The sequence below is a fragment of the Amphiprion ocellaris genome, chromosome 10 (assembly GCF_022539595.1).
Source record: "Amphiprion ocellaris isolate individual 3 ecotype Okinawa chromosome 10, ASM2253959v1, whole genome shotgun sequence".
NCBI lineage: Eukaryota > Metazoa > Chordata > Actinopteri > Pomacentridae > Amphiprion > Amphiprion ocellaris.
Window position 1 is genome coordinate 27,273,625 of NC_072775.1, and position 14,257 is coordinate 27,287,881.

Below are 14,257 nucleotides of genomic sequence, written 5' to 3' on the forward strand. Positions count from 1 at the left end.
TATCATCAGCACTTTAATGGATTTTGAGTATATTTGTGAAAAATGGACAGTAATTCAATAGATTTTTCCTTTTCCATAGACATGTCATTAATTGCCAGAAGAGCTAAAGATGAAAGTATAAGACCACAGTGAGTAGTGATGAAGAAAAGCGCACATCCTGTTGCTATATGTGATTCTGATAATTGTCTAGAGACATCCCTTAGTGTCACTAATTGACTGTGTCATTTTTTGTTATTGATTACTTTCTGCCAGACATCTTGCTGTCTTACCTTGTGTTGTCGGCCAGACAACTTGACACCATAGCCTTTTGTTACCCTTTGTTCACTTACTTTTGTCATTGATTAGCACCAATTTGTTCATCAACCCCTGTTCACTTCAGTGTTTACATACTGTCCCCTCCCTATCCTTTGATCATCTGTATAAAATATTGTGTTCTGCCAGTGTACTGGGTCAGCTTACCTTCACAGACTCACACTTTGTTGGTAAGCCCACCAAATGCTGAAAGACTAATAAAACACCTCACTACAGCAAACTTTGGATGAAGACTATGAGTGAATTTCTTCAACAGAAGAAACCAAGGCTTAAGCTCCAGTAGGCAATTGGAAGGGGGATAATGGGGGGTTAAACCCCCTTTGTTAGCAAAATGACCAAAATCCAGACAAAATGCAGAAATTGTTATTAACCAAACATCCTCCTTCTCCATCCCACAGCCTAACTGCACTGTGGAATATCTAGTTACAGGTAAAAGTCTGCATTTAAAGCTTTAGTAAAGCAAAAATACAAAAGCATTAGCACACTTTAAGCAACAAAAGTAAAAGCAATCCTTATGCACAGTGGCTTTATCAGAATATATAATAATAAAATAGTGCAGAATTCGATATGTGCATATTATGTTATTGGTGCAGCTGGTAAAGTTGGGACTAATTTGAATTGCTTATACTGTTTTGTTATTTCATCTGTAATAATAATAATAATAATAATAATAATAATATCACATCTTATGTTGTCTTTTTTAGTAATCTGAATTTTTAAAGCAAATCAACACTCAGTTAATCAAATAAATGTAGTGAAGTTTAAATTACAGTATTTCCCTCTGACATGTACCTTAGTAGAAGTTTTAGGTAACAAAAATGTAATTACCTAAGTAACATAGAGGTAACTCAAAAGTGTACATAAGTACAGTACTTAAGCAAATGTTACTTAGCACTCAAGGCTAATCTTAACACTTAACAAGAAAAGTGGCTAAACAATGCAATAGGTTGAAGCCTGGTTAATCACGGCAGTTGCCAAGATGTATCTGAAGCTCCTGGAGTGAACAGAAGGGCAATGTTATTCTTGTTTCAGAAATTCTAGTGTCAGGGCATTTCAGGTACAAGAATGGAAATTTTGACAAGGGATCTAGTGATCTACCTGATCTACTATTGCAAATGCCTTCAATAGTTCACTGGAATTTCAATTTAAAGTTTCTGATAGGTCTGTGTGGGAGAGGTTTGACATGATCCAGGATGAATTTAAGAAACATAGCAAAGATGGGTAGAGAAGAATTAGATCAGTTAATGAGGGCAATAACAGAAAAGGAGATGGCAGCAGAAGAAATGAGAGGATTTTACAATAAGTGGGCCAGACCAAATGGGGACTGAGTAAGAATGGAGAGAAGGACAGCAACAATAGGAGATGTGACAAAAACACAATAAAATCGTTTTGATGCACAAAAGCCAAGCTAATAGAAAGCTGAGAAGGAAAGTGTTAAGAGTTGAGAAAACTAGAGATGAAGGGTGAGGAGTGAGGACAGCAAAGCAACAGAGGGGATGGTGGGAATAATGCATCTGCAGAGGGGCTGAAAGGGAGGCTGAGAGAGAGTATGGAGACATGGCAAGAGTTTGAGACCAAGCTCTTGCACAACGGCAAGGGAGAGATATGACTGGGAGGGAAGAAGGTTACAGGCTAAAAGCTGGAGGGTGGCGAAGGGGCCTGAAGGGGGATCACTATGCCGGAGTCACGAAGGCCTGTGCAGACCAGCAATGTGGGATTATAGAGGAGCTGTTTAACTGTAATCAGATGTTTGTCTAAACAGGGGGCTGTAGCCCACAGTCATTTACACAATGTCAGCTGTAGGCTGTCAGAGTGGCAAGAAAAAAAGATGGGAATTCCCGAACAATATCAGAATAGAATACAATAGAATATGTTTAATGTCATTGCAATTTGCAATCAAACCGGTTACTCTTTTAGTGCATAACAAATATCAATGAAATCAAATCAAATCAAATCAAATGCCTTTATTGTCATTGGACAGATGTAGAATGAAATTCTGAATGCCTCTCCTTCGTGAGATAAAACGATAACAACAGGTAAGACAAAATATATATATAAGAAAAATAATTAGATAAAATAACATAAATAAATAAATATTGCACAAACCCACCCAAAACGGCACCGCCCATGCTCGATGTACTGGATTAGGAGTTGTTGCACCGGTTTAGCTGCTTCATGGCACAGGGGTAAAAACTGTTTAATAGTCTTGAGGTGCGCGTCTTGATGGACCTGTAGCACCTTCCTGAGTGCAGCAGAGTAAACAGGTGGTTCCCTTCCCACCCTGGGGTGGGAAGAGTCCCAGGTTATGTTTGTGGCCCAACGCAGGCAAGCGGGTGTTGTGTGTTCATGAGTTTCTGTGCTGTTTTGATGACTGTGTGCAGTGCTTTCTTGTCTGCCTGAGTGCAGCCTGTGAACCACACCAGAATGTCATGGCTGAGGATGCTCTCCATGGAGCACCTGTAGAAGGTCAGCAGCAGCTGCTGCGACACATTTTCCCTCTTCAATGTTCTTAAAAAGTACAGCCGCTGCTGTGCCTTTTTCACAAGAGAGGTGGTATTCACTGTCCATGTGAGGTCCTGTGAGATGTGTGTGCCCAGGAATTTGAAGCTGCTCACTCTTTCCACCATGTCTCCATTGATGTAGAGAGGAGCAGGCTCCACTCTCTTCTTCCTGAAGTCCACAAGCAGTTCTTTTGTTTTGGTGGAGTTCAGTGCCAGGTTGTTGATAGAACACCATGCAGTCAGTCTTTGAACTTCGTCCCTGTAGACGGTCTTGTCATTGTTCTGGATCAACCCTACTACAGTTGTGTCGTCAGCGAACTTGATGATGGTGTTCGATGAGTGGGATGCTGTGCAGTCGTGAGTGTACACAGTAAAGAGTAAGAGCGCCCAACACACGTCCCTGTGGGGCTCCAGTGCTGAGCGTCGGGCTCGGGGAGTGATAGGACCCCATCCTAACTGACTGTCTGACTGTTGGCAGTCTATTAAAGAGTCCATAATCCATTTGCAAGTGGGCTGTTTGATGCCTTGGTCCAAGAGTTTAGACACCGGTCTGCTGGGGATGCTGGTGTCAAAGGCAGAGCTAAAATCAACAAACAGCATCCTCACATAGGAACCAGGGTGCTCCAGATGGGACAGTGCAGCGTGAAGAGCTGTGTTGATGGAGTCACCTGTTCACCTATTGGCTCTATATGCAAACTGATGCTGGTCTAGGGTCAAGGGGGAGAGATGACCGTATGTGGTTTTGTACTAACCTTTCAAAACACTTCATTACTGTGGAGGTAAGGGCAATGGGTCTGTAATCCTTTGGGCTGGTGATGGGTAATTTTTTGGGTATCGGAATAATGGTGGCAGATTTAAAGTGTTTGGGGACGGTGTATGATGACAGAGAGAGATTGAAGATGTTGCAGAATACCTCAGCCAGCTGGTCTGCACAGGTCTTAAGACTCTCCCTGGTATGCCGTCGGGTCAAGCAGCCTTCCTGGGGTTCATACCACGGAACACTCTCCTGACATCCTCCGTACTCACAGTAAGCAGCTGGTCATCAGCGGATGGTAGTGGGGGTGTTGGTCTGGCCTCTGCCTCAGTGATCTCAAAGCAGGTGAAGAAGAGATTGAGTTCCTCAAATAAATGTGAGGCGCTGCTGATACTGGGAGAAGGATCCTCCCTGCCCTTGTAGTTGGTGAGATGTTGGATGCCCTGCCAGACGTGGCGGGGGTCTCTCTCATCGAAGTGCCCCTTGATCTTCCTCCCGAAGGCTGCTTTAGCTGCTTTAATGCCTTTCTTGAGGTTGGATCTGGCAGCACTGTAGAGATCCTTGTTGCCAGATCTGAAAGCTATGTTGCAGTCTCTCAGCAGCAGCTTAACGTCATTGTTCATCCAAGGTTTGTTGTTCCGATAACATATGTAAATAAATAACATTCCCAATTTTTTTTCTATAAATGTGGTTTTTCCCGACTTACAGATGCTCGGTAATGGCGGTTTGTATAGTTGTTTCTTGAGACTTGCGATTAGACTGGACTGGCATCTCGCTTCAGCTTTCTGTGTCGCCTCCACCTTCGGCAATCGCAGGCACCGATAATCAACAGAAAGCCTGGTGATCTGGCTATGTATAGGGGCGGCTGTGGCTCAGGTGGTAGAGCGGGTCGTCCAATGATCGAAGGGTCGGCGGTTCGATTCCCGCTCTGTCCTAGTCATGTGCTGTTGTGTCCTTGGGCAAGACACTTTACCCACCTTGCCTCCAGTGCTGCTACTCACACTGGTGTATGAATGCGTGTGAATGTTGGTGGTGGTCGGAGGGGCCGTAGGCGCACATTGGCAGCCACGCTTCCGTCAGTCTGCCCCAGGGCAGCTGTGGCTACAAATGTAGTTTACCACCACCGAGTGAGAATGTGTGAGTGAATGAATAACGGATTCATTGTGAAGCGCTTTGAGTGCCTTGAAAAGCGCTATATAAATCTAATCCATTATTATTATTATTATGTCTTCTGGTATATTGTGCGAGTGCAGAAATTCGCTCGTAACAGGTGATTACACTGTAGACCTATAGTCAAAAGATTGTGGGATTTGACTGTCTAAAAATACAAAGCCAAATTCCTTCTATGTGAACATTGTCAATAATACTGTTCTGATTCTAGCTGGATTATTTATTTTCTCCACTGACCAACGTTCTCAACTAAAGCTGATGGATAGCCATGAAAGTGCTCCTATCATCCCTGTTAAAGCCGCAGTGCGATCAGAAGACCTCACAGCGGTAGACAGGTCGCAAGGAAGAGGAGATGGAAGAAAAATGTGCTGACAACCTAGTGTCAATTAAGGAGTGTGGCTCTCTGGATCTACTGATCATAACTGACATTGTGGTTAATGTAGCTTTCCTGGTTACCTTGTCAAATACATTGATTTTGTTTTACTGAAACCTGTTTGTAGCAGGAAGAATATGTCAGCCTAAATGAGTGCATTTACCGCAACTGATCACAACCACTTTGTAACAGACACTGTGACTGAGACAGAGACTCAGAATAGCTAACGATACAGTTACTCTGAATGTCATTGTCTTGGCTTTCAGCATCACGGCAAGGAACTTGCATGATATCATCTTTATATCATGTTCAGCTACATTTTGAGACTTTGTCAATTAAAATTTGAAACTAGATCCACTTAGATATGTTACACAATTGTAATACAATATTGTGTTACTTTTCTGTGTACTCCTTTTATTTAACCCCAGATTACCAAATTAGTAATTCTTGGTCAATGTGGTCATGTTTCAAAGTAATAAATGTACATCATGTGTTACTGTAGTGATACCTTGTTGGGGTTATTAAAACCCGGCTTACAGAACTGTCTGTAATATTCCCAGTAACTTTTGTTGAATTTGTGTTGGAGCTGCATCTCAGTGTAGGTTGCAAACTTGTCTGGGCACTGTGACACGCACATCTGGAAAAACATAAACACAGGCAATATGTTTGTTAATTACTTACATAAAGATATTTGCTGCTATTAGAGACATCTAGATCACACTGACACTTTATCAATGCCAAGCCAAATCACATTCAGCTACTAAATCAAGCTGCTAATAGTAATAAGTACTTTTTACTGGCGACAATTTTTTGAGCATTGAACAGTTTGTTACACTCTTTGTTTGAATAGATTGTGGTGCATTTATTACGTTTCAGTAAAAAAAAAAAACAACACTACTGTTCTGCAGTATTTGAAAGAAAGAGTAGATTAGTAATCTCTGTCCTAATATACACACGTGGACAAAATTGTTGGTACCCCTCGGTTAATGAAAGAAAAACCCACAATGGCCACAGAAATAATTTGAATCTGACAAAAGTGATAATAAATAAAAATTCTATGAAAATTAATCAATGAAAATCAGACAATGCTTTTGAACCGTGGTTCAACAGAATTATTTTAAAAAATAAACTCATGAAAGAGGCCTGGACAAAAATGATGGTACCCTTCACTTAATATTTTGTTGCACAACCTTTTGAGGCAATCACTGCAATCAAATGATTTCTGTAACTGTCAATGAGACTTCTGCACCTCTCAGCAGGTATTTTGGCCCACTCCTCATGAGCAGACTGCTCCAGTTGTTTCAGGTTTGAAGGGTGCCTTCTCCAGACGGCATGTTTCAGCTCCTTCCACAGATGTTCAATAGGATTTATATCAGTCTCATAAAGGCCACTTCAGAATAGTCCAATGTTTTCCTCTTAACCATTCTTGGGTGTTTTTAGCTGTGTGTCTTGGGTCATTACTCTGTTGCAAGACCCATGACCTGCGACTGAGCCCAAGCTTTCTGACACTGGGCAGCACATTTCTCTCTAGAATACCTTGATAGTCATGAGATTGCATTGTACCCTGCACAGATTCAAGACACCCTGTGTCAGATGCTGCAATGCAGCCCTAGAACATAACAGAGCCTCCTCCATGTTTCATAGTAGGGACAGTGTTCTTTTCTTGATATGCTTCATTTTTGTGCCTGTGAACATAGAGTGCCTTGCAAAAAAGTTCCAGTTTTGTCTCGTCTGTCCATAGGACATTCTCCCAGAAGCTTTGTGGCTTGTCAACATTGCAGTTTGGCAAATTCCAGTCTGGCTTTTTTATGATTTGTTTTCAACAATGGTGTCCTCCTTGGTCGTCTCCCATGAAGTCCATTTTGGCTCAAACAACGACGGATGGTGCCATCTGACACTGATGCACTAATGTACCTTGACCTTGGAGTTCACCTTTAATGTCTTTAGAGGTTGTTCTGGGCTCTTTTGTTACCATTCGTATTATCCATCTCTTCCATTTTGTCATCAATTTTCCTCCTGTGGCCACGTCCAGGGAGGTTGGCTACAGTCCCATGGATCTTAAATTTCTGAATAATATGTGCAACTGTAGTCACAGGAACATCAAGCTGCTTGGAGATGGTCTTATAGCCTTTATCTTTAACATGCTTGTATATAATTTTCTTTCTAATCTCCTGAGACAACTCTCTCCTTCGCTTCCTCTGGTCCATGTTTAGTGTGGTACATAAAATGTCACCAAACAGCACAGTGACTACTTGTAACCCTATAAATAGGCCGACTGACTGATTACAAGTTTGTAGACACCTGTTATGCTAATTAGAGGACACACCTTGATTGAAAATGTCCCTATGGTCACATTATTTTCAGTCACCATCATTTTTGTCGAGGCCTGTTTCATGAGTTTATTTTTTAAAATAATTCTGTTGAACCACGGTTCAAAAGCAATGTCTGATTTTCATTGGTTAATTTTCATAGATTTTTTATTCATTATTACTTTTGTCAGATTCAAATTATTTCTGTGACTATTGTGGGTTTTTCTTTCATTAACCGAGGGGTACCAACAATTTTGTCCATGTGTGTATATTAAAGAGAGTAATAGAATACCTGTGTTGTGGGACACTGTAGGTTGATGAGTACTGCCGGGTTGGTACATTTTAAGATGTTGAAATAAAACAAGATGGGTTTTCTCCTGAAAAAAAGTGCCAATGTTAATCTCAATTTATAATTTGAAACAAGTCAGGAATCATTTTGTGGTGAAATACTGTAATAATACATTTATCTATCCTGCAACAGCTCTTTTTAGGTTTGTGATTTCAAACATCTTTCAGAATCAATGCCCCAGAGCATATTGTTGGTATTCCCTAAATGTAAAATGTGAATACGGACAGCAATTGATTCGTGTGAACGGCACAGAGAGCAAAACAGTTTTCAACCATGAGTGGAACATAGAAATCATATTAAAAACAAGATGAATTTTAAATAATTTTCTCTGCTACTCTTAAATGTTTTGAGTCATTTTGAAAGTAGATCTTATTTTGATCAAACCAACAGAGCCATTATCATCAAGAAAAACAAAATAATTCACCAGTGAATTGTGAATCAAGTGAAGAAGCTAGGATTGAAGTTCACTGCTGCATTGGTTGCATAAATGAGGAAATGAAATGTCATGTCAGACAGCTTCTTGAGGTTCGGCAGGAGGCCACAGTGTTTGATGAGGACAACTTGCCAGCAAACAGGTTACCAGTGTAACTGATCTAGAGGTAAAGTGATCTCAGGGTTAACTCAGAGTTTTTGATACCTCCAGCAAACACCAAGACCTACTTACAGACAGTTTTGAGTATTAGCAACAAAATCTCAGCTTTTTAAAAATACTGAAGCAAAAGTGAAACATTGTCAATTTGAAATTTAATAGATCATTGCATTGAATTCACCAAGTATTTGGGCCCTTGTTATATACCTTATTGTTTTGTTAATTTCATTTTAAAAGTAAATGTAGAAATGTCGAAAGGTAATGGCAAAATGACAAGTATTTGTGAGTTTAAATCACAACTAAGCTAAATTCTAGTATTTACAAAAGTATTCAGTGTCTTTGCCACCCTAAATTGTGTGGTTCTGCATCTTGGTTGTCAAAATTATCCTTGAGATAGTCTACAACCTGACTGAAGTCCACCTGTGAGAAATTATATTAAAAGAAACACACCTGTCTATGTAAAGTCCTACAATTTTTATGTATGTTGGGTTTAAATTAAAAGATTAAAAATACTAGTGGAACTCCAAAAATTAGAACATTGTAAAAAATTTCTTGTTTTTCGGAAATTAATTTAAAAATGTAAACTTTCATATATTCTATATTCATTACACGTAAAATTAAATATTTCAAGGCTTTTTTTAATGATTGTGACGTATACCTCATTAAAAAATTGGACATAAATTATTACAATATCTCTTGAGATTAATCTAAAAAAAAACACAATACAGAACTGTTTAACCTGTGGAAAGTATATACACTCAATACTTGTTTGGGACTCCTTTACCACAAATTATTTATCAATACAGTGTGGCATTGAGGTGACTAACCTGTGGCACTGCTGAGGTGTTATTAAACCCCAGGTTGCTTTGGTGACTGCCTTCAGCTTGTCTGTTTTTTAGTCTGGTGTTTCTCAAATCCCATAATATCCCACATAGGGTTTTGTGGAGTTCAGGTCAGGTGTGCTAGCTGGACGATCAAGCATAGTAATATCATCATCAGCAAACCATTTGGTAGTAGTTTTGGCACTATGGGCAGCTGCAAAGTCCCGCTGGAAATGAAAATCAGCATCTCCATAAAGCTTGTCAGCATATTGAAGCATGAAGTGCTCTAAAATCTACTTCCAAATGGTTGCGTTGACTTTGGACTTTATAAAACACAGTGATCAACGACAGCAGATGACATGGCACCACATATCATCACAAACTGTTTGAACTTCCCACTGGACTTAAAACGCCTTGGATTCTGTGTCTCTCCACTCCGTCTCCAGACTCTAGGATGTTGATTTCCAAATGAAATGCATAATTTACTTTCATCTGAGAAAGGAGGACTTGAGAGCACTGAACAACAGTCCAGTTTTTTTCTCCTTAACCCAGGTAAGAGGCTTCTGATGCTGTTTCTGGTTCAGGAGAGTGTTGATTTTAGACATGTGACAGTTGTAGCCTCTTTCCAGAAGACATCTGTGCTTGGTGGCTCTTGATACACTGACACCAGCCTCAACCTACTCCTTCTGAAGTTCCCCAAAGTTCTGCTCTCAAGACTGCGGTCATCCCTCTTGATTGTACACCTTTTACTACCTCACTTTTCCCTTGAAGTCAACTTTCCATTAATATGCTACAACATTCTAAAAATTTTAATTTTATAAATTATTTTTTTGCATTGAGTGAAACATCTTTCACTTTATGTTTCTATCTCATGCTGTCTAATACATTCATCTAAATATACTATAATTTTGGTGTGGTCTTACGCCTAAATGTTATGACCTATAAATAATGCATGAATGCACACCTAACTGCAAGATAGAAATATAGGCAGTTCAATGTCATTTTGGAACAGAGCCTGTTTGTAGGAGAAGAGAGTACAATGTTCAGGCACCTTCTCAGCCCCTGATTGCTACAGTTTCTCCTCCTCCTTTTTCTCTCTCCCTCTGTCTGTGTCCATGTTCGACTGAGCTGCTGCCTAATCAGCAGCAAGTGGAAACGCCTGCAGAGGGGCTGCTCTCCTGCCACCAATCAGCACTCCTCCCCATAAAACTCTGGCTCAGAGAGACATTAGTGCCAGATCGTCATCTCTACTACATTCCTTGACCAGATCCCCAGCAGTGTCTCTAGATCGGGATTCTCCTGCATTTTCTTCATCTGCTCTGTCAAGACCTCCGGGCATGAACAAAGTCATCGGGTTTACGTGCTTGCCTTGACTTTGCAATACGCTACTAAATTCCAAATTCCACGCACACACTGTTTGCCACCACACAGACTCCTACCTGCCTCGTCCCAACCCCATTTTGCCAGTTAAATTCCCTAGCCTATACTTGTAGTATATTTTGTGTTTCATGTATAGCTCTTATGTACTTAGAATTTTTCATGCTCTGCCTCCTAGCTTCTCAATCTACAGTGTTATCCCAGTTTTGACTCCTGTACCCATTTTTTACCGAGTACACTCATTATTTTTCAATTTTTACTAATCCTCTGGTCTCATTGGTCTCGCAATTAGTGACAGTAGCATTTATGCTTGACTACCATGTACCCCCTCCACCATCAAATACCACATCAGAACATCCTGCTCAGTTCTCCCACACATGCATAATATGGTGGCTTTTTTTAAAAAAAGAGAAACCTAGAGTAATACAATCCCTCCAGCAAAGATGGGTTGTAAATCTTGCATTTAGACATGGCCCTTCTGTAGCTGGTCAGTCTATTAATTCAAATAACACAATAGAATTTTGTGTTGTGAACACCTGCATGCTGTTTCAAATGCTCTGGGACGCCACACGGACTTTTTTGTAGAGATCTGGTGTGTTGTGTATATGAACAATGACTTACGCATTGGAAGTTCCTTTCTGACCACAGAACTGGCCATAACTGTCTGTTGGATGAATCATTTTCCTGGGGTCCCCATGCAACCAGGCTGAGCAGACAGACAGGTAGGGAGGCAAATAAACAGAAAGCAAGTAGACTGCATCATATAAGCAATGTGAAGATGACAGGCAGTACATTTTCCATTTTGTGTGGTGAATGAATAATGACTTTTACTGGTTTCCAACCATACAATAATATTTGTGTGTGTGTGTGTGTGTGTGTGTGTGTGTGTGTGTGTGTGTACAGACTCACCCACTATCCCAAGGGCAACATATGAGAGGATGACAAGAGTGAAGATCAAACAATGTAAGATATCGGTGCAGCTTCTAAAGAGACAGATAAGAAACAGGTAACAGATGTTATAAAAATGTAAGCACTTGTCTTTTGGCTCCATGATTACTATTCTGTCTTGTTGCAAGTTGTTTATAGCATATTGTATGGATACAGATTAGGGCTGTACAAAGAACTTCTTGATCACATGAAATTGCACCTACTTTTCAATGAATGGAGGATCAACTGAATGGAGGATCAATTGAACCTTGTTATGTTAACATAAAATCATAACAACAGCCTCGAAGGGGAACAGCGTGCACATGCCCATATTCAAGTGATATCTGAAAACAGACCGGTATCATTGGTGATCCCAGTCTTCGCTCCTCACGGGCATCAGTGAGTCCTGTGATGAGATCGGGAACACCCCACAAGAGCTGCAGTTTTGGAGATGCTCTGACCCAGTCCTCTAACCATGACAATTTGGCCCTTGTCAAAATCCTTATGCTTTCCCATTTTTCTGCTTCTAACACATCAACTATGAGGGCAATATGTCCACTTGCTGCCTAATATATCCAGCCCAGTAACAGGTGCCATAATGAAGAGATAATCAATGTTACTCACTTAACCTGGCAGTGGTCTTAATGTTATGCATGATCAGTGTATATAAGCAGTAACAATCCAAAGTATGAACACACCTTCTTATTCAATGGTTTTCATTTATTATAATTATTTTCTGCATTGTAGATTAATACTGAAGATGTCAAAACTATGAAACAACACATATGGAATTATGTTGTAAACAAATCAATCAGTCAATCACAGTTTAGAGAATAGCTTAAAAACAATACAGTGACTTAAAACAGGAAAATTACACTTGCATATATATATATATATATATATATATATGTATGTGTGTCTATATATATATATATATATATATATATATATATATATATATACATACACACACACATATATACATATACATACATATATATATATATTATTGCTGCTCTGAGCTCTCGTAGGAAGGGGTCGCACTTTTCCTTGCTTTGTTTCTATCTCTGTTCTCCCCACTTCCCTCATGTCTTCTGCTTGCTGCACTTTTTTGTCTTTTTGTCTCATCTCGTCTGTTTGACTTGGAGCGATCGCTTGGCACTGGACTTTTGAAACACCGCACAGGCCTATAGGGAGCCTACCTGCCCGGATGGGAGTTTCGGAAGGGAATCATGTGCCTGGCACCCCTATCCGTTGAGGATGTGGCGCCCCTGGAACAATAACAAACTCCTCTGGAAGTTTCATGGCCAAGAGATAGCTCTCCTACACCCCCCCCCACTTTCCCAAGGACAGTTGTTGACTTTTGGACCAGGCCAACCGAGGACGTCTCCATAGCAACCTGCTGTGTTATTGCACTCCCACCCTCGCGAACTGAGACACTGGGGGTCTGAGATGGAAGTAGATGGGCTACACGCATACACACACATCAGACTCATTGAGGACTGAGCTAAACATTCGCACACATGCCCATATCCCTCCCCCCCCCCCCGCCTCCACAAGCTTCTCTCGCTATACACAGGGGTCAGGAATCTGTGCACTGCTGCACAGGAACCGACTAACAGTGCGGTGCTCCCCCCTCCACCACCCCACATCCTTATCCCAACTATCCTTGTGTTATGTCATGCTTTGCCTGTTGCGGGTTTTTTTTTTTTTTTTTTTTTTTTTTTTTAGGTTCCGTCTCAAATTGAATTTCCCAACATTGGAGGTTTCATTTGGTACAACAAGCCTTTTTTTTCATTTACCCTTTGCTATCCCTACCCAGATCCCAACATGTCTTTTTTCCTCAAGAAAGGTGCGCACAGCACTGCGCAGCAGCCGGAGCTGTCATTGGCATGGCAGCTCAAATGAAATTTCATTGTATATGAAAGTGTGCAATGACTAATAAAGGTTTGATTGATTGATAGACATATATATATATATATATATATATATATATATATATATATATATATATATATATATATATATATATATATAGTGGGGATCGAAAGTTTGGGCACCCCAGGTAAAAACTTGTATTAATGTGCATAAAGAAGCCAAGGAAAGATGGAAAAATCTCCAAAAGGCATCAAATTACAGATGAGACATTTTTATAACATGTCAAAAAAAAGTTAGATTTTATTTCCATCATTTACACTTTCAAAATAACAGAAAACACAATAATGGCGTCTGCAAAAGTTTGGGCACCCTGCAGAGTTAATACCTTGTACTGCCCCCTTTGGCAAGTATCACAGCTTGTAAACGCTTTTTGTAGCCAGCTAAGAGTCTTTCAATTCTTGTTTGAGGTATCTTCGCCCATTCTTCCTTACAAAAGTCTTCCAGTTCTTTGAGATTTCTGGGCTGTCTGTCACGCACTGCTCTTTTAAGGTCTATCCATAGATTTTCGATGATCAGGTCAGGAGATTGTGAAGGCCATGGCAAAACCTTCAGTTCACGCCTCTTGATGTAATCTACCGTAGATTTTGAGGTGTGTTTAGGATCATTATCCATTTGTAGAAGCCATCCTCTCTTTAACTTCAGCTTTTTCACAGATGGCATCAAGTTAGCATCCAAAATTTGCTGAAATTTTATTGAATCCATTTTTCCTTCTATTGTTCTATTCATTCCTGTGTAGAAAGTTCTATGTGTTAGGTATTGAGAGATTAGAAGGTCAGGATGCCAATCCTGCAGAGGTGTGGTTTTCCTTACAGTTGACACTTTATGACCCTTATCAGT

At 40.3% G+C, this 14,257-nt stretch overlaps 1 protein-coding gene across 7 annotated transcripts in view; it reads right to left on the reverse strand.

The window, feature by feature from the left end:
* LOC111575768 (choline transporter-like protein 5-A) overlaps positions 1-14,257 on the reverse strand; it is a 74,039-nt gene that overhangs the window by 34,420 nt on the left and 25,362 nt on the right. For all 7 annotated transcript variants that reach the window (XR_004848262.2, XR_002746766.3, XM_055014385.1 and 4 more), the window contains 4 exons: positions 11,465-11,538; positions 11,177-11,261; positions 7,712-7,796; positions 5,619-5,747 (listed from right to left, as the gene is read on the reverse strand). Coding sequence is in view for 5 of the 7 variants with exons in the window: in XM_055014385.1 (XP_054870360.1) it covers positions 5,619-5,747; positions 7,712-7,796; positions 11,177-11,261; positions 11,465-11,538 (373 nt within the window). In the remaining 2 variants the exon portion in view is untranslated. The remainder of the gene's footprint in view (positions 1-5,618; positions 5,748-7,711; positions 7,797-11,176; positions 11,262-11,464; positions 11,539-14,257) is intronic.